The sequence below is a fragment of the Drosophila melanogaster genome, chromosome 3R (assembly GCF_000001215.4).
Source record: "Drosophila melanogaster chromosome 3R".
Taxonomy (NCBI): Eukaryota; Metazoa; Arthropoda; class Insecta; order Diptera; family Drosophilidae; genus Drosophila; species Drosophila melanogaster.
This window is the reverse complement of record NT_033777.3, coordinates 4,197,206-4,223,539: the sequence shown is the minus strand read 5'-3', so window position 1 is coordinate 4,223,539 and position 26,334 is coordinate 4,197,206. Positions and strand designations below refer to the sequence as shown.

The 26,334-nt window shown below is 42.3% G+C and overlaps 4 protein-coding genes across 12 annotated transcripts in view, besides 8 other annotated features; 2 read left to right on the top strand and 2 right to left on the bottom strand.

Moving 5' to 3' along the window:
* Positions 1–295: part of a mobile genetic element that runs on past the window's edge.
* The window catches only part of aux (auxilin), a 15,736-nt gene extending 3,979 nt beyond the window's left edge, over positions 1–11,757 (bottom strand). For 2 of the 4 annotated variants that reach the window (NM_141181.3, NM_001275314.1), the window contains exons 1-4: positions 2,223–2,554; positions 1,554–1,784; positions 1,343–1,482; positions 350–1,282 (exon numbers count right to left, since the gene is read on the bottom strand). In NM_141181.3, the coding sequence (NP_649438.1) occupies positions 350–1,282; positions 1,343–1,482; positions 1,554–1,784; positions 2,223–2,397 (1,479 nt within the window). In that variant the 5' untranslated portion in view covers positions 2,398–2,554. Of the gene's footprint in view, positions 1–349; positions 1,283–1,342; positions 1,483–1,553; positions 1,785–2,222; positions 2,555–5,225; positions 5,294–5,972; positions 6,097–11,624; positions 11,633–11,727 lie in introns of those variants that run through there. The other 2 variants (NM_164317.3, NM_001275315.1) reach the window with 2 other exon arrangements.
* CG31516 (uncharacterized protein) lies at positions 3,410–5,077 on the top strand. Its single transcript, NM_164316.3, has one exon. The coding sequence runs from the start codon at positions 3,844–3,846 to the stop codon at positions 4,588–4,590; it is 747 nt and encodes a 248-aa protein (NP_730784.1). The 5' UTR covers positions 3,410–3,843; the 3' UTR covers positions 4,591–5,077.
* Positions 7,615–7,650: a mobile genetic element.
* Positions 8,226–19,047, top strand: CG14636 (uncharacterized protein). 2 transcript variants are annotated; one of them, NM_141180.3, is made up of 2 exons: positions 8,226–8,394; positions 17,755–19,047. In NM_141180.3, exon 2 carries the CDS (start codon positions 17,775–17,777, stop codon positions 18,942–18,944), a length of 1,170 nt encoding a protein of 389 aa, NP_649437.2. In that variant the 5' UTR covers positions 8,226–8,394; positions 17,755–17,774; the 3' UTR covers positions 18,945–19,047. The 2 variants fall into 2 exon arrangements, with proteins under 2 accessions (NP_649437.2, NP_001036655.1); NM_001043190.2 differs by having other exon boundaries at positions 8,226–8,417.
* Positions 11,897–17,414: a mobile genetic element.
* Positions 18,968–26,334, bottom strand: beta-Man (beta-Mannosidase). Of its 5 annotated transcripts, NM_001259970.2 has the most exons (10): positions 26,239–26,334; positions 25,978–26,125; positions 25,669–25,803; positions 24,768–25,281; positions 24,614–24,710; positions 24,247–24,535; positions 21,218–21,697; positions 20,743–21,164; positions 19,378–19,758; positions 18,968–19,327 (listed from the first exon to the last, which is right to left on the bottom strand). In NM_001259970.2, exons 2-10 carry the CDS (start codon positions 26,123–26,125, stop codon positions 19,067–19,069), a joined length of 2,727 nt encoding a protein of 908 aa, NP_001246899.1. In that variant the 5' UTR covers positions 26,239–26,334; the 3' UTR covers positions 18,968–19,066. The 5 variants fall into 5 exon arrangements, with proteins under 5 accessions (NP_001246899.1, NP_001262241.1, NP_649436.2 ...); NM_001275312.1 differs by having other exon boundaries at positions 24,768–25,319; positions 25,978–26,334; NM_141179.4 differs by having other exon boundaries at positions 25,978–26,334.
* Positions 21,718–21,779: a mobile genetic element.
* Positions 22,146–22,344: a mobile genetic element.
* Positions 22,441–22,949: a mobile genetic element.
* Positions 23,020–23,073: a mobile genetic element.
* Positions 23,550–23,633: a mobile genetic element.

Below are 26,334 nucleotides of genomic sequence, written 5' to 3'. Positions count from 1 at the left end.
CCTAATTAACACATTAAAAATAAAAACTATGTTAGTCACGTTGAATTTTGTTACTATTTTTTCATAGCACTGCTATTTCATTGAACACCAGAATTTCTGCCTATTATGTTGTTTTAATCTATATTTTTGAAACTATTGAAGAAATAAAAATGAAACATTTGTTGAATTGTATGAAATTAAATACCTAATGATCATATAAAAAAAAGATTTCCTATTAAAACTTTGAATCATAGGATTTTTTATCTTAAACTCGCAGGACCCAAGCACTGCTATTTTTATGAACACAGCTGTACATGGTCTTAAACTTATCTCAAGCCGTGATTAAATTCCTGCCTGAAACTTCACATACCTGCAGATTAGGAGCATGTGCCTGTGGGCACCCATAAACCGAACCTGCCTCAACTGTTCGCACGGGTGGCGGTAGCCGTGGCTCTGTTCGTTGGCCAAAGTTGTAAATGCTTAATTTTTGTGGGACAAATCGGCTCTCCAGAGATAGTCGGACGTCTTCGATGTTGTTCGTCTTGTACGTCGACTCGAATCCGTCAGAGGGGCAGGGCATTACCAGGATGCGAGAGGTAATGTGGCTTATATCAAGATCGTTGCGAGCAAGAGATTGCTGCATTGTTTGCATCACTTTGGTGGACGTATCTTTAATGTTCTTTAAAAGCGTTCCAGCGCCACCACGCAGTGACGACAGAAGACTGCCGTGTCCATTATAAGATGATGGTATGGCGGCAGAAAGCGGTTCGGTGTAAACCTCAGAGTAAGCAGAACTTTTGAGAGGACTTTCGGCCGGAAGGGACTCGATGGGCATTATATGAAGGTCTAGAGGTCCTTTGAGCGACCAATTGTGTGTCTCAGCGAGGGCTGCAAGGCCCTCCAGCACCATAGTAATATCCAGGCGCTCGAACGGGTTCACTTTTAAACAGCCACGGATTATATCGCTGAAGCACTGGTACTGAGGATCTGGCGGAAGCATGTAATTGGCGTTAATGATCCGCAGCTTTCCGCCATCCTCGTAGGGATGCTTGCGGTAGCACAGGAAGTAGAGAATGCATCCGAGAGCCCATATGTCCACTTTGGGCCCAATCGGGTTGTTGGACCAAGTGTCGAGCATCTCAGGGGATCGGTACATCGGAGTAGTAACAGTGTTTAGCTGGTCCTCCAGCATGCTGCGCTGGTTGGCGCTCCACTCAAACGTGGGCGACAGGACCTCCGTGCTGGCGGACCCAAAGTCGCACAGCTTGATCTGTTTGTCGTTGCCAATGAGAAAGTTCTCAATCTGCAATCAAATAGGATTAGGGTATTAGTCTGTTACTTCCAGCTATGGTTGGAGACCAACCTTTATATCTCGGTGGGCTATCGGCGGTGACTGTGAGTGCAAGCTGGCCACAGCCCGCGCCATTTGGTAGAAGATGCGCAGAACACAAGTCGGATTGAATGGAGCATTGTTTGTTCTGAAGCAGTCCACCAGAGATCCGCCTGACAAGGATAGAAATCCATGTGCTCAAATGTTCACGTAGTATGATTGGACGCCCTAGGGCGTCCCTTACCTTTACACAGCTCGGTGAGGAGCAAGTACTGGGCTCCCAATTGAGTTGATGGGGCGGTATAACTGGAACCCACAAAGGCGACAATGTTCTCGTGCCCCGACAGCTGCTTGTGGATGTTGATCTCGTTGATGATGGCGGTGGAGGCTTGCATGTCAGCCCCGATCAGACGCTTGAGGGCGTATTCTGTGCCAGTTTGCACATCTTGGGCTACATACACGAAGGCGTATCCGCCTGAAAAAGGGGGTGGAAGCGAGAGACAAGTAGATAACGAGGCACAGATAAGGCCCTGCCTAAGTGCTAAGTGCGGCACGCTCGGAGGAAGGGGTTGACCGGCTGGTAGCCTGCTATATATTTACGAATTCTGTCTTCCAGCTCCCTGCAGAGCTACGAACTTTCAGCCACCTTCAGGCCACTGTTGTTCTTATATAAGAACTTGTTAAAAAAAAACCCGATCGGTTTAATGTGCCATGGCTCGCAGGTGGGCACCAGCGGTAACGCGTAACCGTGATGGTGGCAATGCACTATCGCCACAATTCGTCCGTTGGCTTGGCTCAAGCAGAGCTGCGCCTCTCGAGCTCGGAAAGCGCAAACAAGAAGCATTTAAGTTCTTGGATCGGCCTGGTGGCTTCGGCTTCACTTCCTATTGATTTTTCCACCCACGTTCCTCACCTTCGGCGATGACACACTTGATGCGCAGCCTGTGTCCAGCGACTTCAACGACCTGGCCCACGAAGTCATTGTCCAGCCTGCCACCGAGGGCCTCTGGTGCTCCGTTTCCTGCAGCTCCGTTGACCTCGCTAGAGGAGAAGTAGTTGAGGTTGAGCGACTTAAAGAACTCGCCCATTTTGGTGGTGGCCAATGCTAGAAGGCTGTAATCGACAAGTGATACACCTAAAATATCTGGCGCCCGTTAACTGAACTAAAACATTTTCGTAGCGCCGTGGCCACAAAAAAATAAAAAGAATCCAGGGCTGCGGAGGAGCAGGTTCCTCAGCAGGGTGGAGCGGAATCAGTTTGCTCCGATAGCTTGATCGCGCAGGCCTGGCTCACCATCGATATGTGGCGCTGTGCTCTTATCGATATTTGACGCTGGGCTCTTATCGATGTGGCGCGCGGATAACTAGATTATGAATTTCGACTAAATTTAGAGTGCTTTTAAGCAAACATTTTGTATGTTGACTCTTCAAAATTCAGACGTTTAATCCTGGCTTTAAGATTGCACCTGAGGTGATTGTATTATATTTAAAATGCGTGCAGTGCCAACGCCCTTGCGAGGTTTTAAGAGATCACAGTTTTTGTACGAGCAGTCATGTCAAGATATATGCTCTAAAGAGTTCCTTCCGCTAGTTCATACTCTTCAACAAGTACCCATTTAGCTTGATACGGTTAAAAGAGCGCACACAACCACATTTATCAGAGGTCTAGAGGTATTGCATTTTTGACTGGGGCTGTGACAGCTTTGAAAGAAAATAAAATGTAATTGAAAGGTTAAACACTTTTTTCGAAAAGTCATTCCCCTTTGAGTCGCCTGAGTAAATTCCCGCATTTAGCTGTGCATCAAGCGTGCATGTGTCTTTGAGCCAATTCAAGGTCCAGCTCTGAAGTTTGAGTTTCCTATGTACATTGTGCCAGGTAGAGTTGGCTGATTGAAGTCAACAGCTAAGGGGAAACCCAGGGGACAACCGCTGCAACAGCTGGCCGTCGGAATGAAGAAATGGAGTATGACTAGTAAGCCTTTGGGGCACCTCCCCTCCGTGGAACAGCAACAAGTTGGTAACGGCAGTATATTTACACATCTGTCTTTGGATAATTGAGAGCTGTGTTGCGCTACGCTTGGGCCGCTGGCGAATACGGATAGTTACAGATGACCGATATGGCCGTAAGTTTGCGCAAACCGAGCTCCGCTTATTTTGGACATTGAAGTTAAGCTTGCAATTTGCTGTGTGCACCTGGCCAGTTTCACGTAACGCGTGGAGATTTGTCGAATGCAAAATACACAACCTTATCAGTGTACTAATTACCACCGCCCTACTCCCACGTTGTATCGATGCCCCCGATCTAGCATTGACACAATTTTCAGGGAGCCGCATTCGGCCAAAGCCGTTTAATGTAAGACAATAAAAATAAACATTTTCCGCGCCATTTGGTGCGCCTGCAAAGCGGTCGGGGTCGTGGAAAACCCCTCTGTAGGCAAACAGCGGGAGCATTCTGTTTGCACAACTGCAGCCGAGAGCACGCTATAGAAAAAACCCCGAGACCCCTGGATCTGGACTTTGAAACTATAGCCACCATGTGCCGGCGACTAAGAAATATCCCCGGACTGATCTGCCTGCTGACGACGGTCGTCGTGCCCTGTCGGACGGAGTTCTACGCTCTAGACGCGCTGGGGCGGGATCCGAGTCCCGCTGATTTTCCGGGTGCAGTGCCACGACTGGTTATCTACAACCCCTTTAGTGGCCAACAGCTGGAGCCGCTGCGGTACTCGGCTGTTTCGCGGGGCAGACGGCAGCCCGTGAACGGTAACATCGTAGAGCTACCCCAGCTCTGGCAGCCCTGCTCCTGCGTCGAGTTCTCTTGCCGGTGCTGCCTTGGCCTGGCTCTGGGACTCGGCGAATCAGCCAACCAGCGGTTGTGCGCCGCCCTCGACTACACCCGGGCGGATCTAGGTCTGCGCCTCAGCGTCGAGATAAACCAGCGCAAGGTGGCAACCTTCGGGTTCTCGACTCGAAATCCGCCCGAATACTGCGTGCCGCTGCCGCTCTCCAGCTGCCTCAGACTCTACGACATCCGTGCGTTCGGCGAGGGCAACATGCAGATATGTCTGTCGGTGGTCTTTAAAGTTCTGGCCAGCCAGTTCTTCGAGTACCGCTTCAGCTGCCTGCGCTTTGGCGCCAGAGGAGTATTCTTCGTTCGCGACGCACTGCAGGATCAGGGGCAGGATCAGGAAGCACTGGAGGTGGGGTCTAGGTCCGATGCGTGGCAGTATACGCCAAAGAAGCTGGCTGACAGGAGCATCTTCAGTTTCTACGGCAGATAATATTGGTCTTTCCTCTCACGCTTCAAGTTGTCATGTTCCGTGGATGCCTCGCAATGTTACATGTTTAATGAAAAAGTGAAATTTACGTTAATTAAAAAGCCTTTAACTCTAAGACCCCGCCCAGCAGCACAGACGCCATGAATATGGCGAAAATTGGCAGTAAACTGTGGCCTCCCTTGGTCTGGTACGGGCGATGATGCGACTGCTTGGATCTTATCCCACTTACGAATGTACCAACGGCTGTAATCGTTCTTCAAACCACTTTTTTTTAACGATAGCGCACACAGCAATTACTTCTCTGTTTACTTAAGATTCAAATATGTAGTGAGAGGCGCCGGCCCTTGAACCTATTAGGCTGCGAATGATTATGAAGTGACCAAGGGTCTCATATTATAAATAATATATTAGTTCCCCCACATATGACTGTTGTTATTTGATGTTATTTGAGTTTTAAAAATATATTAAATGAAATAAATTTTAGTGCACCATAGAACCATGACCATAAACTGGCCTCATAAGACTAAGATCTTAAACAAACAATTACGATTGTTAAAAATATGTTTAATATATATGACTATATTCTTTATTCTCTTGCTGAGGGTATATTAAATCATTTAAAGTATATATGTACATACATTCGTGTCTGCCCATCCGGATGTTGCAAACTTTCCAAAAGCCTTCTTCTTCCTTAGTACAAGTATATCTGTAAGCGGGAAAGAGCAGATTCTACAATCGTATGGCTACCAGTTAAATATATTTAAATGTAGACATAATTCTAACATTTATTAATCTTACTTTATTGTCATTTGGAGGGTTTTAAAACAAAGCCAATACGTATATTTTAAATATTTTCGCACTGTTGTTATTTGAACCACAAGGAATAGTTGGCACGGTGCATTCAAGCAGAATGTAACAAAAAGAGTATATTTTTAGTTTTTCAAAATTATTAAAAAATGTTCACTTTTACTTTCTGCAGTTTCAATCAGCATGGAAATATTGCAGTGCACTCCACTATCGGTGCTATTCGTCACTACGCGTACCAAAACTTACAAATCTAAATGTTAATGTTTCTTGGTAAAAATGTTGTACTTAATAATTGAATATTTAAGCTCACGGAAACGCACCACGAACCGATTCAAATTAAATATATAAATATATTTATATATTTATATATATAATATATGTATATATATATATATATATATATATATATATATATATACATATCCTAAGTTAAACGCATGTTTAGTTCCATACAACTTTGCTTCATATTTATTTATTAATTGACGATCGAAAATAAGTTGATATGCAAGAACATTTCATATTTAATGATACATCAATTTAATATTCAAATGATTATACATACTTAACAAAATACATACTTAATCAACATAAGGCGAAATTTTCTTGGTCATTAGAATAGGCGCACTTTGTCTTTTTAATTTTTATAAGTAAAGTATTAGATCCACTTAAGTTAAATTATGAGTTGGCATTACTATTTCACTTCTTTTAAATAAAAAAGTAATTTTAGTAATGAGTACTGTTAGTAATAACTATATAAATCCGGTCCTTTATAGCCTGGTACAAGACATCTAGGATGGAAATTTCAAGGAAATTTCGCTCAAAGCATATTAAATAGCTCTGCTAATGTTTTCTTATATTCGTATTGCTTTTCTCCTGTGTATACCTTCTAATGTTAGCCAGCCCGAAAAAACTTTTTCAGTTACGTTAAGATCTGGAGAATATGGTGGCCAGGTCATGATATTAACGTTTTGACTCGAAATAATGAATACGAGCATTGCCTTGTGGAAAAATCCAAGGAATTTGTCGAAAGAGATCTTTAAATTTTGGAAATACGGACTCCAGCAATGTTTTGAAGCGATCGCCATTCATCTTTCGGTCGATAAAAATCAAGTCAATTGTTTCATAAAGCACCGCACGTCATTATTCCTCTTCTCCGTTATGATGGCGACTTAAATATAGCTAATCTTTCCGCAAATCGTGATAATAATATTAAAAGCCATCAGGGCCATCTAAATAAAAAAGTTTTTCATCAGTAAAGACAACTGAACGCCAATCATTTAGTCGAGTGTCAGATTGGAATATATATATTTTTCGCGAATTGAAGCCGCTTTCCTTGCGTGATGCATTCAAAGGGGCTTTTTCTTGATTTTTAGACGCTTCAGGTGTTCTGCATTTCTGATCGCGCCTTTACTCCGACCAATTCCTTGATCTTAGCAGCAGAGTTAGTCGAATTCGAATCAATTCTAGCAAATTGGCGCACTGATTGTTTTGAAAGTGGCTTTTTCCCCGCTTTTTCAGTCCGTTATTTATCTTTTCAACACAGTAAACACGTATTAAAAGATTTACGTATGTAAATGACAAAAATAAATTCTTTGAAAATCTACATACATATGTATGAATTCAGCCTCATTTGTAAACTTTTTTCGAATTTCTGAGTTGGAATAAGTTTTGCTCTTTAATACCAAAAAGTGCACTCAACCTTCTCTTCGAGCCACACATTTATTTTATTCAGTATTACTGAAGTCATATGTATGTATTTATTTATTTACTTAACAATTTATAATGGTTAGTATAATAGGCGCACAACCATAGCGATACTTTTGGTTATTTGTCATTACCTTTTTTTTATTCTCTCGTAAGCATTAGAATTATTTTTTAATTTTGGAAACTATATTCTATTTGGTAGTCATTAAATATTCTACTCGTTTTTTATAGAAATCAATGTTCCCCCACATCCCTCCACCCAATGGATAAAGGAAGCCAGTGTTTGGCTGAAATTCCGAGGAATTAGCGGTAGACAGTGAAGATGTTTCCTTTGAGTGACAAGCTAGATACAGCCGCTTGCCCAAAAATAAGAAACAAGATTGAACAAACGCAAAAAAATTATAAAACAGCTCCGAAGCCGCACGCCGTCGCACTGTGGGACTCCGTTTGAAAACTCCCAGAAACTTAGTTATTCTAGATAAGAGAAGCAGTGAAATAAAATGTATGCTGCATCGCTCGCACCAAAGACCCTAGAATATTCTAGTGTCTTTGCTCGCACTAGTATATGAGGAGGTATCGGAAGCCTAGTCGGCCTAATCGGCCTTATTGGCCTAATCGGCACAATCCTATCAAGCAACAGCGCTTGTACCACTGTGCACCGATCGCTGCTGCTGATGTTGGAGCTGCTGGCAGCGACGCAATTGCGCAATTGCTTGCTCATTTCGGCTGCCTCTTTTTTGGCGTGCTTTGGCTTTGTTTACCGACTCAGTCGCAGTTAATGTTGCTGATACCGAGAGCAATTTCGCCTTGGTTTGGCTCGGAGATGGAGATGGTTTTAGCCTCGGCTTTGGCGGCTCTGGGCCCGATTGGGCAGCATGGAGGACGGTTGGGGGGCGGTTGGGGGAAGCCACAGACGGGCTCGGGCGGTACCGGGCGGGATCCGTAGCTCCACTTTGCCGTATGTCTGGCTTTCTGGCTTTCTGGCTGAGTATCGCTGGCAGCGCTCGGTCTGCTGCTGCCTGCGCCATCGGCCTCTAAACATACATGTGTATACATAATAATTTTACTTTTTCTGCCGTTTTCCAGCTCGCTGCTTTTTTACTTGCAAGCAAAACTTTTCAACCACCGTCAGTTGTATTTCGGTTCGCGCTGCGATCTGTCGCGCTTTCAAATCACCTCCGCTGGCGAGAAACTAAACGTTGAGTCCCACCATCAGAACCACATCCTGTTCGGCGGAAGACGAGGCAGAGCGTTGCCCACCCCTGAAAGTCCTATCGAGCTTCTGGTTAAAGAAATGTGAGTGTCTCTGGCGTAACACGGTGCGTATGCGCACTATCTGCCATTTGATGTTCATCAATCAAGCTGGTACAATAACAGTACCTGGCCACCGCAACTTTGAGCTTTTGATACGACTCTTAAGTAATTCCCGGGTAACCATTGCCGAGCCGGCTGGTTTGAGGGTCTTCAGTGTCAGACTTTTAGTACGACCTACCGCAACGAAACCTGTTCAGTCTGGAAGCCCTAGAAGATCCGCTCTCGGGACAGCGCACTCCAGACGATGACACATTTCACATTTCACACTTCAGCTCGTGCGTTGGCCCCCAAAGAGACCAGATCGGCCCACCAACCTGTGACTCCACTGGCAGTCGAAAGGAAACAGAGTTTCACTTTCAATTGCGACACCCAGGGCCAAGTAGGTAGGTGGGAGCGGTGCCAGAAGGGAGGCGAGTGGGAGGGGGTTGGTGGGCGCAGGGAAGCGACTAACACGAGTAATGTTAATTAAAAGACAAAAACATAATTTAACGCTGGGCATCGCGGCGGCGAGCTATCTTGGAAGTTACGATCTCGGCATTTCTCATCTCATTGCGCATCGTCCGCCACGAAAATACGAATGTGTGGATAAGTAAAGAGCTCGTTTTGGGCCCTCCACCTTGGGTGGGAAATGTTAATCATAAAAAGTAAAAGTAAAATATTACGGGTCGAGTCAGCACTAGCTTCGTTAGCCGCCCCTCGCATTTGCATTTCGCACATGGCAGTGGCGACAGCCACTGCACCAGCTGGCAGGCACAGAAAACGTCGTCGTCGTCGATTACAATCGATTGCCTACGCGGGCTACACGGGAAAAAATCTGAGTTAGGGGGAGCACCAAGTAGCTGTGCTGATGTGTAATATCTGTACCGGTCGAGCCCTGGCCACGTCCAAATCCCTCTGGGACGTGTAAATTGAAGTATGAGCTGAGCCCCGAAAGAATCATATTCATTCTCGCAGTGTACTTGTGCCACCGACCCCTTTGATTTGGGTTCAACCTCTCCAGCTGGAGGCGTGAGCGATTGCAGGCGTGGCCGCCATTTAAATTCAGTCTTTGTTGTATGCCCGCCTCACAATATCCGACGCGTTGCAGAGCAAACTCGACTTGATTGACACCTGACAGGGGCCCCAAGAAGTTAATGGAAGCCCAATTGAGCCTCCCCCTCTTTAGGTCACAGAGAGAGCTGGTTTCGCCGGGGCAGCTATTCTAAGCAACGTGGCTGTAAGCCCGTGATTAAGTGGATTCCGAATGCAAAAGACATCGCTCTCTGCATGACTCGAATCGAATCAAGGGAAACTATAAGTGCAGACTGCATTTCAAATTTCATCACTCGTCCCCAAGCCGCTGTTATGCGACGCTTATGACCGCAACAGTGGGCTACGCTCGAGATGAATGTCTTGGCTTCCGCCTCTTACTCATCGCTACAATCTTCAGATGGCGTTAGTGACGTAATTCTTAGCGGTAAGCAGTGACCCAAAAGACGGACCGCTGTCCAAATTTAACTGCAGTGTCAACTCTGTCAAAGTCTCCCGACCGGAGAGGACGGAACGGCTGAAAAGAGTCCTGAAAGTCCGTACAGTTCAAGTTCGGAACTAGTTTTAACGCTCTTAGGGTAACTTTGTCGAATCGGTATGCGATCGAGATTGTCAATGAGCATGGTCTATTAGGTGGTATAATTATCTTGTTTGCCTAGTGTGTTCTCAGAATTATTTAAAATGGTTCTCCGAAAAACTATTGAAATACTAATGAAAGTAAAGCTTGCCTACCTATTGTAAAAGTAAGCTCTTCGAAACAAATTCTGTTTTGTCCAAATGGGAGTACATTTTATTCGATTTCTTTAAAAATTATAAACCTCCGAATGAATGTTTCATTTTCATTTGAAGTGTCAGCTATTAGCACAATTAGTAATTATTTCTATGTGCATGACAAATTTGAACAAAGGGCGATAATAACGTTTAGTCTTGCGAAGTTAATTTTCAATTTAAGGAAGTACCTTGGCCAGCATGACATCTCGTCTCGGGAACAATTAACACAATTGTCTTGCCAGATTCTGTCGATATTCCGAAATATTTTAAGACTACCTATTGCATTTAGTAGCACAGTTTTGCAATCATTAAATAAAAATAAATCGGTTAATACTAATCAATTTTATCATGGAAAAATTGGCAACTATGTTTTGGAAACAAAGAAAAACACTAAAGAATTTACAGGTATTTGCTGTGCCCTTGTCCCGATTTCTAGCAATAAATCGATTTGCTGACCGCGTAATCTTTAGGAATAGGGTTCATGGCCACCTGCAAGCAAGCCAAGTCATAGGAAGAAGCGATAGCGTGGATTTAGGCAGGAGTATTGGAGAAGAGGCGCAAAGCGATGTAGTTGGCCGAGTCGAGTTGAAAGTGAAAGTTTTGCCGAGCAGAGCGCAGCGATTTGCGTCGACGAGCAATGCTCGGTTAGCCACCCAGAGCTCCATTGTCAGCGGCAATAGTAGCGGCGGACGTGAACTTTAGCGGCCGCGTTTGAGTTGAAAACGCAATTTACAATTTTCCTAATTGTTTCTTTCAGCTTTTTGTCGGCCAATTTTCCTTTATTAGTTACTTATTGGATTGTCGTTAGCGTGACCGAGGCGTATGCGTAATATCTTTGCCAACGCCCGATGAGAAAATCGAATTGCCGGTAATCGTCGCATTGACCGCTCACAGAAAGCGTTACCCAGCAGAATAGAAAGACAGAAAGATCTCTAGACGAATCTTTATCATCTTATTTTTCATCTCTCATTTGTGGTTCATTTAATGCAAATTATGGTATCGATTACTTCTGTTTTGAATGTTGAACTTTCCAGTTTCATTCGACCAGAAGATGAATGATCTTAGGTAGAGCACGTTGTTACTCAGGAAATGCGGCTTTCGACGTTTCAGCATCGTTTCCGTCAAAGTAAAAACTGTAGCGTGCAAACGAAAGTTTCAATTTATTTGGTGTTTCGCTTTCTGAGCCCAACGCACCCAGCACATCACGCAAAAGCAGCCAAACTGCAGAGGAGCAGCCATACCTGGCCTGTAAATAATTTATTTGAGAACACGCGGGAAATCTGTTAAGCCAGCATTCCTTATTTATTGGATATTGATTGCAATAGCACTGAAGCGGGTAATCGTCATTATTTTAACAGCTATTCTTAACTTTTGTTTTCCACTTTTGTTGATTATCGCCTAATTTCTAATACCAAGTCAGCTAAGTTGCGGAAGAAACCAGTTTAATTAATTTTTAATAAATTTATTAAAACCATTATTATTATATTATTATTATTATCGTCAGAAATTTGATACCAGAAATTTATAAATACTGGAAGCTTGCGGCACAAACAAAAAGCAATGGATGGCAGAGACTGGTTATATCGAAAAAAACACATCGAAAGGGATGGTAAAATCTTTTTTTAGTACCTTATGAACGGGCTGTTGAAATTATTTTGAAGTGTGTTATAAGAAAAAATACAATTTTAGCCGCCGTTTACAGAAGTTAATATTCTAATACAATTTCACGTGTCTCTTTTATTTTGATCTGTCCTTTAGCTTGGTTCAACAGCGACTGACTGCCGCGCTCTCTGCAGAGTGGCGAGTCGATTAGTCGATAAGTTTCTCGATAATATTTGTATGTTAAGGATGGGTGTATGAGTGTATAAGCTTATGACTAGATTGGCTATGTATAATTAGGTATGTATGACTAAGAGTAAAGGAAGAGGGTAGAAGGAGCAGCCTACTACAACTCGGCCGTCCTGACAACTAGATCTCCCGATCGTAGGATTTTATAACAATTAACGTTTCTTAAAGCTAAGGGTCCTGTTTCTTATTTTATTCTTCTTAGTGGAGATACTTTTGAACGGTCTTAAACATTTTTTTGGTTTTCTTTTCTTCTTGTTTGTTTTCTTTGTTTTACAATTGCTTCTTAAATTATACTTTCTATTTCGTACAGAGTTTCTTAAATTATACTTTCTATTTTGTACAGAGTTTCTCAAATTATACTTTCTATTTTGTACAGAGTTTCTCAAATTATACTTTCTATTTTGTAGACTCTTAATTTTTCTTTGCCAGTGTTTTATATTCTGTATGCTCCATACACCCCGGTAAGGATTGCGAGAAATTTGAAATCCATCAACATCTTCCAGAAGGAAGCGATCATTTTTGAGAACTTTGCTTATGACATAGGGTCCTTTATGCTTTGGAATTAACTTCTTAGCTATGCCTGTTGTTGAGTCAAAATTTTTAACCATGACGTAGTCGCCTTTTGTGAACACTCCTGATCGTTTTCGTTTTTTGTCAACATATTCTTTATTGTATGCTTGTGCTATTTTCTGACTTGCCTCGCCTTTATTTCTAATACTTTCTAAATCTCTTTCTTCAATCGTTTCTCCAATTTCCTCAATTTTTTCTTTTAACTCATCCATAATTTGTCCTTTTTGTTGTAACCCAAATAACATTATGCTAGGATACTGTTTAATGCTGCGGTGTAGTGTATTGTTCAGGGTATATTCGACCTTTTCTAAGACTAAGTCCCAGTGTAGACCTTGATCAGGTTCAATTAACTTGCTAATCATTGGACCAAGACTTCGGTTTATACGTTCAACTTGACCGTTGGCTTGTGGCGATCCTGTTGCAATTTTTATGTGTTTAACATTGCATTCTTTCAAAAATGAGTCAAAATCGCCAGACGTGAAACATGCTCCTCTATCTGATATGATACACTTAGGCCTACTGTATGCTCTGAAGTAGTCATTTAACGATTGTATGACTTCTTTTGTGTTCGTAGTTTTTGTTGCGTATAGTCTGACAAACTTTGTGAATGCATCTACTATCACTAGAATATGTTTCTTCGGTCTAGCCAAGTCTACTGGACCATAATGGTCAATATGGATTATTTCAAAAGGTTTGTTTCCCTTAGGTATGTTGTGTAGAAATCCTTCTGTTTTTCCTGTTTTGGGACTGAATGAAATACATTTTAAACAGTTGCTGATATGTGTGCTACACTTCTGTTTTAAATTTGGAAACCAATAGTTTTTCATTATAGCTTCTATCATTTTGTCTCTTCCTACGTGTCCAAGTTCGTTGTGATATTTGTATAACACTTGTTCTTCCATTTCTATCGGAACGTAGAACAGCAATCTATTTTCATTTGTCTTTTTGTAAACTATACCATTTCTCATCTCATACAATTTATTTTCTGTGTTTTCTAACAATTGCCTGATTTCTTTTAATTTTGTATCTTTCCCTTGACATATAACTAGATTATCTTCGAAACTGTTTGTTTGTATTACCATAATATTTGTACACCTACTCAGTGCGTCAACATGTTGCATGCGGCTACCTGCCCTATGCACAATTTCAAAATCATAACCTTGGAATTCTAAAGCCCACCTGGCTATCCTAGGGTTTAGCTCTTTTTTGCTTAGGGTCAAAATTAATGAGTTGCAGTCGGTGACTATTTTAAATGTCCTCCAATGAAGATAAACTCTAAATCTACGTAACGAATAAACAATGGCTAAAGTTTCTAACTCGAAACTGTGGTATTTTGATTCAATATCTGTTGTCCGTTTTGAAAAGAATGAAACTGGGTGCCATTTCTGGTCCTCCTTCTTTTGCATAAGTACAGCACCGAATCCAGAAGAACTTGCATCACAATGCAATTCTGTTTCGTGTTTATGGTTGTATATAGCTAAGACCGGTGACTGTATTAATTTATCTTTTAACATATTAAAACAAATCATTTCTTCACTACCAAATTTGAACGGTTTATCTTTTTTTAGAATGTCATGCAATGGTTTAGCTAGTCTAGAAAAATCTTTTATAAACCGTCGAAAATATGAGCATAATCCCAAAAAACTTTGTACTGTATGAGCATTATTAGGTATTGGGAAATTTTTTATTGCCTCGATTCCTTTGTCATTGGGCATTATGCCGTCTTTATTTATTATGAACCCAAGATATTTTATACTCGATTGCATAAACTCACATTTGTCTATTCTTAATTCAAGTTTATTTTCAACTAATCTTTTAAAAATTTCTTTCAACGTTTCTAAGTGTTCGTTTATATTTTCGGTTGCCAATAGAATGTCGTCCATATATACTACTACTTTGTTTTCTCTAATCATATCAGCAAAAATTTTGTTAACAAATCTTTGGAACACAGACGGGGCGTTTTTGAGGCCAAATGGCATTCGCAGCCACTCGTATTGGCCTAATGGTGTAACGAAAGAGGTGTATTTTATTGATTCTTTTTTAACATGCACGTGGAAAAAACCGTTTTTAAGATCGAGTTTGGTGAAAACAGTTTTCTCATTCATTCTATCTAACAAGTCATCTATAAGAGGTAGAGGATAGTTGTCTTTCATTGTCATTTTATTAAGTTTTCTAAAGTCGACGCACATACGTAAGTCTCCAGTTTTCTTTTTCACTAAAACAATAGGCGATGCATATTCCGAGTCGCTTGGTCGTATAAATCCGTTTTCCAAATATTCGTCTAATAGTTTTTGTAACCTGTCTTTTTCTGTGTATGAAAGCCTCCTAGGAGAACAGCTAAACGGTTTCGGGTTTTTCAAACACAATTGTATTTCACTTCTAACTGTCGGTTCATTTGGCCTTTTTGCATTTATATAAAAATTTCTAAACAACCTATCGAATTCTAGTTGTAACCTATTGCTAACATTTTCTCCTATTTTGTATTCTAACTCACTTTCAGTTACATGACATATTCTTAGTACTTCCTTATCAAAGTTGTGATTTAATTGTTCGTAAACGTTTTTATCTTTTGGCAATTTAAAACTAACGATTTCTTTTGAAGTGTTAACAATTTCATCTTCTGATAATTTTGATTTACTGACATTCTTTTGTTGATTAACTATTTCATCTCTTAACGATATTGGACCAGTTTCTTTATGCTGTTGATTAACGATTTTATTTTCTAACGATTTCGGACTAATAGTTGTATTTTTAAACGATTTTGGACTAACAATTTCATTCTCTAACGATTTGGGGCTAACAATTTCATTTTCTAACGATTGTGAACTAACAATTTCATTCTCTAACGATTTTGGACTAACAATTTCATTTTCTAAAGATTTCTCAGGACTATCATTTTCAGTAAACATTGATATTTTGTTTATTTCCATGGGTTTTCTCAACGCAATCATTCCCAAGGTGTACGGGTCTAAATTTAAATTGCATGCAGTTAAAAAATCTCTGCCGAGAATAACATTATACCTCATAGACTGGTCGCAAACAATGATTAAACGAAAATATATTTTTATTGATCCTTTCAATACATAACATGTGGTTTGTCCATGTGTTTTGAGAATACAGTTGTTTAAACCAAAATAGCAAGTATTAACTAGGGCTAACTTCATTGTCTCGTTAATAAGTGACTTTTTAATGATAGATATAGGACTGCCAGAGTCTATGAGGCATTCTGAAATTATGGGCTTATAAGCATTTTCAAAAAAATTAATTTTAAACCATCTTACATAATTATTAGATGAAACGCTCTTCCTTGTGGGACATTGTGCCACCAGGTGTCCAAGTTGTCCACAGGCGTAGCACGAACCTGGTTCACGTTTGGGCTTCTTGCAGATGTCAGCTTTGTGTCCTCTTGAATTACAGTTTGCGCATCGTATGGCATCTTTGTAGTCGGTTGGCTGTACAGGTGGCTCCCTCCGAGCTGGCAAACGGATGTTCGAAAATGCGCGTAGCATCTCCGATGGAGTAGAGAAGCATTGAATCCGTGCTTGGGTACGGAAATTTTGTAGCGGTATGCCCTCTATCATCTGGTCCAGTAGTTCGTCGTCGTCGATGTTTATCCCGTTTGAGAGAGCCATCTTCTCGTCGTAATAACTGCAGAAATTCTCCTCGGTTTTCCACTTGCGACTCTCGAATTTTCGCCGGATCTCAGCCTTGGATGATTGCTCGCCAAAAGTCAATGACAATTGATCAAGCAAATTGTCAATTGGTTCGATCAATCGAGCAGGGTGCGCATGTAACCAGACTTGCGCGTTTCCTTTAAGTTTAGTGATGAGTAAGATGCGTAAATGGTTGTCATCGATGTTGAAAGTGCGTGCGATATTTTTGACCACTGTTATCCAGGCACGCGCGCAAGTTTTCCCATCGTAATCGGTTATCGTCTCTTTGGCGAGAGCGAGAGCATCAACTGGAAAACGCTGGCTCTCCGCTCTCTCGTTGGATCGCTGCGGCGAGTGAAATGTTGTGTTCTCTTTTGTGGCGCCAGCCTGCGTAAACTGCGCCGTCTGGATAACGGAACTAACTGTAGCCTTGCTTTGCTCTGGTTGTTGTTGTTCTTGGAACTGCAAGCTCGATCGTGTTCCGTTAAGCATTGCCTTCGCTTCTGCTAGCTCTGCGCGTAGTTGCTGTAGCTCGAACATGTTTGTCTCCCTCTCACTGCCAGTTTCGGTTGATTCTTTTCTGTTCATCGCATTCACACTTACGTGATCGGTGTTAATTTCACAATTCTGAAAATCCAGTGAAGAAAAAATGTCGTTTCCTGGTGGAGCGTTTTTCTGGGGGTGCTCCGGTGGACAATCGCCCCGAACTGCCGTTGGGATGTCTTGCAGCCTCGCGATTAATTCGGTTTTTGTGCCCTCCGTATTTTGGCCCAGAATACGTAGCCAATCTTTTAGGGTTGTCAGCGAAAAGTCGTTCAGGATGATTTTATCGTCCATTTTGGATTATTAATCCCACTTCTGAGATTTTAGCCGCCGTTTACAGAAGTTAATATTCTAATACAATTTCACGTGTCTCTTTTATTTTGATCTGTCCTTTAGCTTGGTTCAACAGCGACTGACTGCCGCGCTCTCTGCAGAGTGGCGAGTCGATTAGTCGATAAGTTTCTCGATAATATTTGTATGTTAAGGATGGGTGTATGAGTGTATAAGCTTATGACTAGATTGGCTATGTATAATTAGGTATGTATGACTAAGAGTAAAGGAAGAGGGTAGAAGGAGCAGCCTACTACACAATAGTGCAATCATATTGGACCGTTCTCTTCAGCGGCTAAATAGTTCAATTTTCAAAATGTTAATTTTTCCAATTTCCCCTGAGTTTATGACAACAATTTGATGCTAATGTTACGGCTATATGTTTATATCAGGGGGTTATTGCCTCGCACACCACACCCTGCATGCTCATCGTTACTATATGGAATGCAACCCTCAGAGATTTTGGCAAAATAAGAAATTCGATTTTAATGTCCATCATACGTATCTTTCAAACACCCAACAAGTTATACAATTTTTTTGCATACATAATCATCAAGCCAAATTTTTAACCAAATCACTAATCGCGCTATCTTTGCAGCGTCCGCCACTATATTGAGGATGGCAAAGCCACGCTGCTCGGGATGGCAATCCTTTATTGTTCTTATGGTCTGCTTGCCAAGCTGTATATCCTTATCGCGCATAGACGAAGGCCCGAGCGTAACCGGAAAGCCAGCCCTAGTTCGGACGGAATTGCGCTTTGGACGGAACCTTGACCCCTCTAAGGTGCGAGTGATAAACTTCAAGTCCAGCACGGGCGATGATGTAGAAATCCTGGTCGGGAAAAACAGTCGCAAGGCCCGCGCCGAGGATGCGGCAGGGTCCTTTTTCGTGCGAAGCGCGGATGTCAAGCGGCGCCTCGTACCGCCCACAGGCAGGGTAAACGCTAGTGGTCGCCAGATCACCTTTCAGCACAGCCCTGCATTACTAAAGCAGAGTGAACTGGCTCAGGAGATGGGCGCTTATCACCAGCGCAAGGCAGAGGCGGAGCAGCGCCAAGCTAAACTTATCCAGCTGCAGCTGTCCAAGGCGCAGAACAAGATGATAGAGCACCAGGCAGTGCAGGGGGACTTCCGCCGTGGTCGCCAGATCGCTGTTGACGTGTCCTGGGAAAACTACCGCCCTCAGCTTCCAACCCAGACACCAAAAATTTTCCGCAAGAACATTTCGTTGGCAGCAGATCGCCATTGGCCACCATTCGACATGGACGATTCGGTGGAGATCCTGCCACGATTGCAGCGATTGTCGCATCGACCTGTGCTCTCCTCTTCCAGGGACACGGAGTTCGCCGCTTCCGACATACAGGAGTACTTAGCGGGCGAAAGGGATACTAGGGCCTATATCAGCAGTGTGTCCAATCAGGGACACCGTCCCCACAACCTCATAACCAAGCACAACTACAACTCGCTACCGCAAAAGTCTAAATACGTGACCTACTTGCCACACTCTGTAGTAGTGACGGCCAGTGCGGGCGTTGCCACGTCCACGACCGCAATCCCGCGCCGTCAAACTGGCGGCCACGGGAGTCCACACCACAACCCTATCGGCCACGGCATCCAAAGTGTTGTAGAAGGCCCCGCTGTAACGCTAATCGAGGGTGTACGAGTTCCGGACAGCGCGGAGGACAAGGTGAAGACCTGGCGCAATGCTCGCGTCCTGAACAATCAGTTGGTGCCATATCCAGAGGGTTACACGCCGCCAAGGGCACAGATGCCCAGTTTCGACCGATAGGTGTGGAGTTGATCAGAACCACTGGTGTTTGGTGCTCAACACTAATTGCTATTTATTGAATTGTATATTGTTAAGCTATTTATAAAACGTTGATTTAAAGTTGTCAATGAAGACGTTCCGTACTATCTCATAAAGTCGTTGACGGTCAGCACACGGAGGTCCGACTTGCGCAAAAGGCGGGCGCACAAGGGTGCGTCGAACGTTAGGTAGACGACATGCATTGGCTCAGTCTGCATAAATCCGTTCTCGGACAGGGTGTAGCGGTATGGCTTGAGCAGCTCTAGGTATACAAATACGGCGGGGCGCTTCACCTGTATGCTAATGCTGACGCTGTTGCGGACGACGTTTGTGGTGTTAAGACAGGTACGGGAGGCAATCTCGAACTGCACAGTTAGATATTAGGCTGGAGGCATTCCAAAACTGGGTTACTCACCTCAAGCCCGGGGTCCTCTATTCCGACTGCTCCGGCAATGCTACTGGGAAAGAAGTGGGTCCTAGAGATCACATCCTGCCCGCGGCGCAACTGCAGCTCCAAAAACGCGTTAGTTCTGGTGAACTCTCCTTGCAGCAGATCGGAGATGGCAATGACCTTGTCGTACTGCACGCCATTGGGGCGCAGGGTAACATCCCAGGAGGTGGACTGCCGAGGCAGAAGCTGGGACCACAGGTGAACGTTAGCTACGACATTCAGTTCCCTTGGGTCCACCTCCAATTGGTCACAAATAAGGGAGATGTTTAACGAATCCGTGGACTTTTCGTAAAGAGCAACGATTGAAATAGGCGCTAGAAAATCACGTGCCCAGTAATGGAGCAGCTAAAGGAAGGAATGGCTGTTTATAATATACAAATAAAAGTAGTATTTTAATGTTTTTAGGGCCTATAGCTTCATTCATACGAGACAGATATAACTGTTCCTCGGACTCCGTACAAGCTTCCTATTTGTGGTTGTATATCCACCCAGTGGCGGTTGCATAGTTCCCCTCGATAAGCATAATAAATTCACGCTAACGGTCTTTAAATATATTTTATCAAATCGGCATAGGGTAAATTTGTGTCCGGGGGTGGTCAATACCCCCGTTACGCTCCGTTACGGCAGGTACGAAAAATATATGACCTTATCAAAATTACACATTTTTAACAAATGTGGCCGCGGCAGGTTCTTTGCCTTATGTGTGTTAGAGCTGACAGGGTAATCTTTTAACCCAAATTTGAACTGCTTAAGCGTCACTAAAATCAATTTTGCAGTCAAATTTTAAACTACGCGGGCAGGCAGACGGACTGGCAGAGAAAAACGGCTAAAGCGATTCTTTGTATCTTTCAACGGATGTAGTGTATTTTTACCCTTGCCGAGCGTTTACTGATTTCAGAATTTTGCCCCGCGATGAAAGAATAGTAGAGTAGAAGAATAGTAGATGAAAGATAGTAGAGGCAATCATCGCAGCGATATAGACAACATGGCTATACATTTGGAAACAAACATCATCTATACTTTGTAGTCTGGGGTCAAAGACGTTTCCCTCTACCTGGCATATCTAGCATACCCCTCTACTCTACGAGTAACAGGTATTCCAATTCTACGCTTTTTGTTTTTCTCCATGATGTGTTCTAATTCGGTGTATACAAGCTTTTTTTGCCACATATAATTTTGCCTATATTGCGTATTGTTACTGCATGGGTATATGAGTTTCAGCGTTAGCTTAGCTTTTAGCTTTTTTTCTTGTTTTACACTATGTATGAAAATGGTATGAATACCAGCAGTCATGCTGCGGTGGACTAGTGATATGAAATTACGGCTCACCTTCCAGTTGCCGTAGAAATCAATGCTGGACCAGGATGGCGCCACCCATACATCATTCAGCTGCCAGTAAAGGGCCCCCATCGTTCTGTGGGGAGTGTCCCGAAGGCTACGGTATAATTCGGTTTCCACCTTTGTGGCCATGGCTTGAGCAATCTGGCTGAAGTAAATCAGTGCTGTCGCGTAGTTCTCATTCTCTGGAAAGGGCAGCGGTAGGTGTCTCTCCACTAGTGCGATAACAGGAACATTTCCCAGTGGGTGGTGTTGTCGGTGTGTGATCAGGCCGAGGAGGTCATCGTCCTCGCCCTTGCTGCGCTGCCATGCGTATGCGCCTGGAAAGCTCTGAAAGCCGAACTCACTGACGAATCGAGGACGTGGGAAAATTCCTGGATCCCAGCCGTCCTTAGTGTAGTCGTAGAAATGTACTGAGAGAGAGAGATATCATATTATATGCTGTATGAATGGAGGCTTTGCTTACCATCGCCATTTTGGTTATCCTGAGGGTTGCTCGAAATATAGTTGTCCGGTTCACTAGCTTTGCCATTTGAAGGTGAGGAGACCAGTGGCTGAGGTCGAGAGCTATGCGAAACAAGCTTCAACTCGTGGATGACATTAGCAAGGTAGAGCTCCCGGTACTCGCTCTCAAATCGATCTCTTTCGAAAAGCGTGCCGTACCAGTTCTGTACCAAAGCAGCTTCGTTTTCGTTATTGGTCACAAAAATGGCTACGCTTGGATGGTGTGATAGTCGCATGGCATTCTGGCGAACCTCCTCACGCACTGACGATAGGAATTCGTCGTTAACCGGGTACATGGCACAAGCAAACATCATATCTTGCCAAATTAGAAGACCCAAGCTGTCGGCGAGCTGGTAAAAGTAGTCCGATTCGTAAACTCCGCCTCCCCAGACTCGAAGCATGTTCATATGGGCTTCCTTGGCGGACCTTAATAAATGTGAAACTTTGGATGACCAATAAAAATTGAAAATAGAGAAAATGATATAGTTGAGTTCTTTGATTATCAGATACTTGTTACCCAGTTAAAAAGCGACTGCGGCAGATACATAGATGTATTTGGGAAAGTAACTTAAAAATATTAGGTACCACAAAAAAGAAATGAGATAGATATGAGTTAATGATATGAGTTAGATATATTGCAAGGCAACTAGTGCAATTAAAAATGTTGAGACAAGCATGCAGATTTTTGACCATACGAGCTTTATTCTTGATAAGGATCTCAAGAACTAAAACTGCTAGTTGAGATTAGGAATGAAGATTTCAGTGACATATACGCAGGGCAAATTTGTTAACTAAAAATATATTGATAATTTTTCTAAATTTCTAACGATTAGCCAAGAAAGTTTTTGACACGCCCACTCTAACGCCGTAACCAGATACGACTAACATACAGCTCAAAGAAGCTGGGTTCGGAAAAATCGAATTTTTGAAATTTGAAAGCTGGAATCGTTTGCCCATTTTTCGCCCATGTTTGCCCACCAATTAGTTTTTTTTGCCCACGTCCAGTTTTTGAGATATAAATTTTAGAAAAAGTTCGAAAATTTTCAAATTTCAAAAATTCGATATTTCCGAACCCAGCTTCTTTGAGCTCTAACAGACGCCTAAACAGTGATTTTCAATTTCTATCGAAATAGAAAAATATTGAAATTTTTCGGTCGCCTTTCACCAGCTGAGTAACGGAGTAATCTGAAAAAGCTGGACTGGCTCTTCCACTCAAGCAAACTCCATATGGCAACTAAGGCTCTTTTAAAAAAATCCATATTAGGTCCAACACTGACCTACGCCATCCAAGTATGGGGAACAGCCTCTAGGACTCAGCTCAATGGGCTTAGAGTAGTACAATCGCGAGCGGCACGACATGCATCTGGGCTACCCTGGTATGTGAGCAACCGAGTTATTAAAAGGGACTTAAAAGTTGTCCCATTGAGAGACCAAATAAACTTCCACAGCAGCCGATATGCCGACAGACTTATCGCCCACCCGAACACGTTGGCGAATGATCTTGTCGGCCCTATTTCCCTCCGACGTCTGAAGAGAAAACATCCCCATAAACTCCTTACACGTAAGAAAGTATAATCTCTCCACGGTACATTTGTATACACTATAATTAAGGAACAGAATCCATAATATCTTTAAAGATACACATTAGGTTAAGTTGAGAAGGAACTGAACGGTTCCTACTGACTAATGAATAATAATAAATGATTTAAACTCTAAAACAAACTCATTTTCTTCACAAACAAAACAAAAAATTTGAATTTATACTTTGGACTCCCACTAGCTAAGTGACGGGTATCTGATAGTTGTGTGACTCGATTAAGTCTCGATTATTCCTAAGGCAAGGGAGGGATATAATATTTCTATATCGATCCGATTCGACTTTTATACTACCTACATTAGAAAGAACACTTCTTGAGGGACTAGTTCGTGACTCGGTTGTTGACATATACATACATATACATATGTACTTAATTTGATCGCGAATTACTTCGTTACTACATTCTGTATGTGATTAAAAACCATTTATGTTGGCATTAATAAAGTTTCAATTAAAGGATGTACTTAAAAAATGTATGTAAAATGTGCATATATTATATTTGGATGAGTATTAAAATAATTTTCGTATGCGATTGACCACTATTATTAGATTAGTTTGGCAGATCGCGCAACATTATTTATCAGAAACTAAATTATTGTTCGTCTTGCCTCCTTCACCTACAAAACGACTAAAACGGTCACGTCCAGACTTTTGCACAATTTTGAAATTTATCCTCATTTTATTCCGTAACTAAAAAATCTATCGATATCGCTTTCGCATTCCCACTCCCTGAGTAACGGGTATCTGATAGTCGGGGAACTCGACTATAGCGTTCTCTTTTGTTTTATATCAAATCAGATCTTATTTACTAAGGGGGAAACAAGATCATTCTGCCACTTAGTTATTTTATAATAAATTATTTCTGATCCCACCTCCGATTTGACAACCAAAATTTGGCTGTCGGCAACAAAAAGGGGCAAGGGGTGGTTGATAAGTACGTCGCGAAGGCTGACATGCTGTTGGTCAAACGGAAAATGCAGGTAAAAATACTTTTAAAATATGAAAGAAATCATTAATTAATTTAAAGAAGGGCCAAAAAATTTTGGGAAGACCAGAGCACCTAAAAACGAAATCAAACGATTTTGCCCAAATCGAAATCAAAAAAACAAAATTACGATTACCAGAGCATGCCTTAATACAAATACAATTATTAATTATATAGTTATTATATCACTCAAATCTATTGATTATAAGCATATTATAAATTGAAAACCTGAAAAATATATAATTTTAAGATAATAGATTTATTTGTGAGGGCTTGGGCAGTTCCGTATCAGATTCATCAATCACATTATTTGTTGTTTCCCATCTTAAAGTTAAGTTACCTATGATTTTTTTGAGCATGTACTTCTAAGTCATAACAAAAGTAATCTACAATTATGGTGTGCACTTACTCTGTTCATTTGTTTGCATTTCGGGTAATAAGTGGGATGGTATGTAGTTACTGCCTTTCATAAACATTTCTACACCATTAACTCGAAACAGGAAGGTGTTTCCAACGCCGTCAGGGGCGGGATCCTCTACTAGATCAAGCGTACGAAAACCCACTCGGAGCGACTTGTGCGACTTGGTCTTAGAGCGAACCTCGGGTCCATCAGGTCCCAGCCAGGTCTTCAGAGTGAAGTGGAGCGGATACAGTTTCTGCTCGCCGTAGCCATTGGGCCACCAGGTTACGACTTTCCCCTGCGAAGTGATAACGGCACATGACAAAGATATAGACAGTGCAAAATCGTGTCGATGTAATTGGCAGGCGTTACTTACATTTGGCACGGCCTGATCGAATTCAATTACTGGCGCCAAGTGACTGATGTTTTTTATTGCGTATCTGTCTACTACTACCGGACGGTCCAATAGCTCGCTGCAACCCATAATGTCCGTAAATATGACGAGTTTTGACCGCAGCTTGTTTACTTACACAGCATATAGGACGAGTCTTCCATTGAAGTTTTGCCAGCCTCCCGCGTCCAGGAAGCAGCGAATATGCATGTTCCAGTACGAACCATTGACGCGGCTAACGTCCACATCCACCTCACGAATAACCGCCACCTCGTAGATTTCCAGCTCCACGTTTTTCCAGATTCCAGCAGAGGGAGCTGCAGGACCCCAGTCCCAGGAAAAGCTAGCCTGCATCTTCCGCAGCATGTTCATGTGGCACTCACCATGGTAGCGCTCGTTGGGGCATTCGGGAGGCACGCTCTTTTTAGCTTCTTTTAAAGCATTGGCTCTTGCCAAAGCAGCCACAACTGGAGATTGGATCTCAACTTCCAGAAAGTTTTCCGCTTGGAGCAGGGAACTCACTTCGTAAGAGTAGCGGACAAACATGTTGTCCGTGCGTCCCAGCAGTTGATGGTTCAGCCGGATTTCCGACACCGTGTCAATGCCGTGAAACGTCAGGTTGATGTGGCCGCGATTGAAGTGATGAACGTCGACTTAGTCAGTCATTATCAGAAAAGGAAAGAAGTAATACCTAAATAAATGCCTTTATATCAATTGGGGAATTAAATTAAGTGAGTTTTAAATTCCTTAAAAATGTAACAAGATGTTATTGATCAGGATCAATTTTTTCCGACGCAAAAATTTTTGATAGCACCACAAACCCGTTAAGGAAAATAGATATTTGGAAAGCTATGGTTAAAATACGTATAAAAGGATACTCTTTTTTTGGGGATTTAAATTAGACCAGAAACTTCAATAGCAGATGCCTAGTCTTTAAAACTCATATATCATAACAGTCAGGTAAACTAATATATATATATGATTGTTTTTTTTCAATCGAACTCTAAAAGCGAAGTAAAGGGAATCTTGCTAAAACTTACACTGAAAGAAATTGGAGAAGGTAAAGTTGTCGTAGGCCAAGTAACGCAGACCGACGTCGTTGTAGGAGTCCAGCACTTGGGGTGCGAAGGCACTGTATATGCCCAAGGGCAACGTTTGGTTGGCAATAGTCAGGGCTGTGGGGAAAGGAACACTTATATTAAGTAGCAAGACAGTTGCCAATGGGAAAACGCGCTCCTCCAGGGCACATTTAGTTGATGGACTTCCCTTTTCAACTTTTTCAACTTGAAATATCGTTTTAGATTATTTTGCAAAGGGCTTTTGTGCAGCTCTGAATTTATGGTACTCACAGCCATTCTGATTAGTTATCGTCCAATTGCTCAGCTCTATTACTTCCACCTTATCACATTGGCCGCTGCAAACATAAAGGCCACAAACTAATCCGACCATAACAGCGCCCGTGGTGCCATTCCTGAGTAATCCGCATCCGTACTTCATCTGGAAAGAAGTGGTCGTTTCAATTCAGAGGAGCTACTTTAAAGACGACTCCTCTGTTCGACAAAAAGCACTCTGAGCGTTCAGCAAAACGTGGAGTTCTTCCACTGACTCACGAACAACGAATGTATCGCTTTGCCCGACGATTCAGATCCGATCGTTGGAGCAGCAAGTGAGAGTACGTCTCTTTTGAAAGCAGAGAGCTAAGGAAC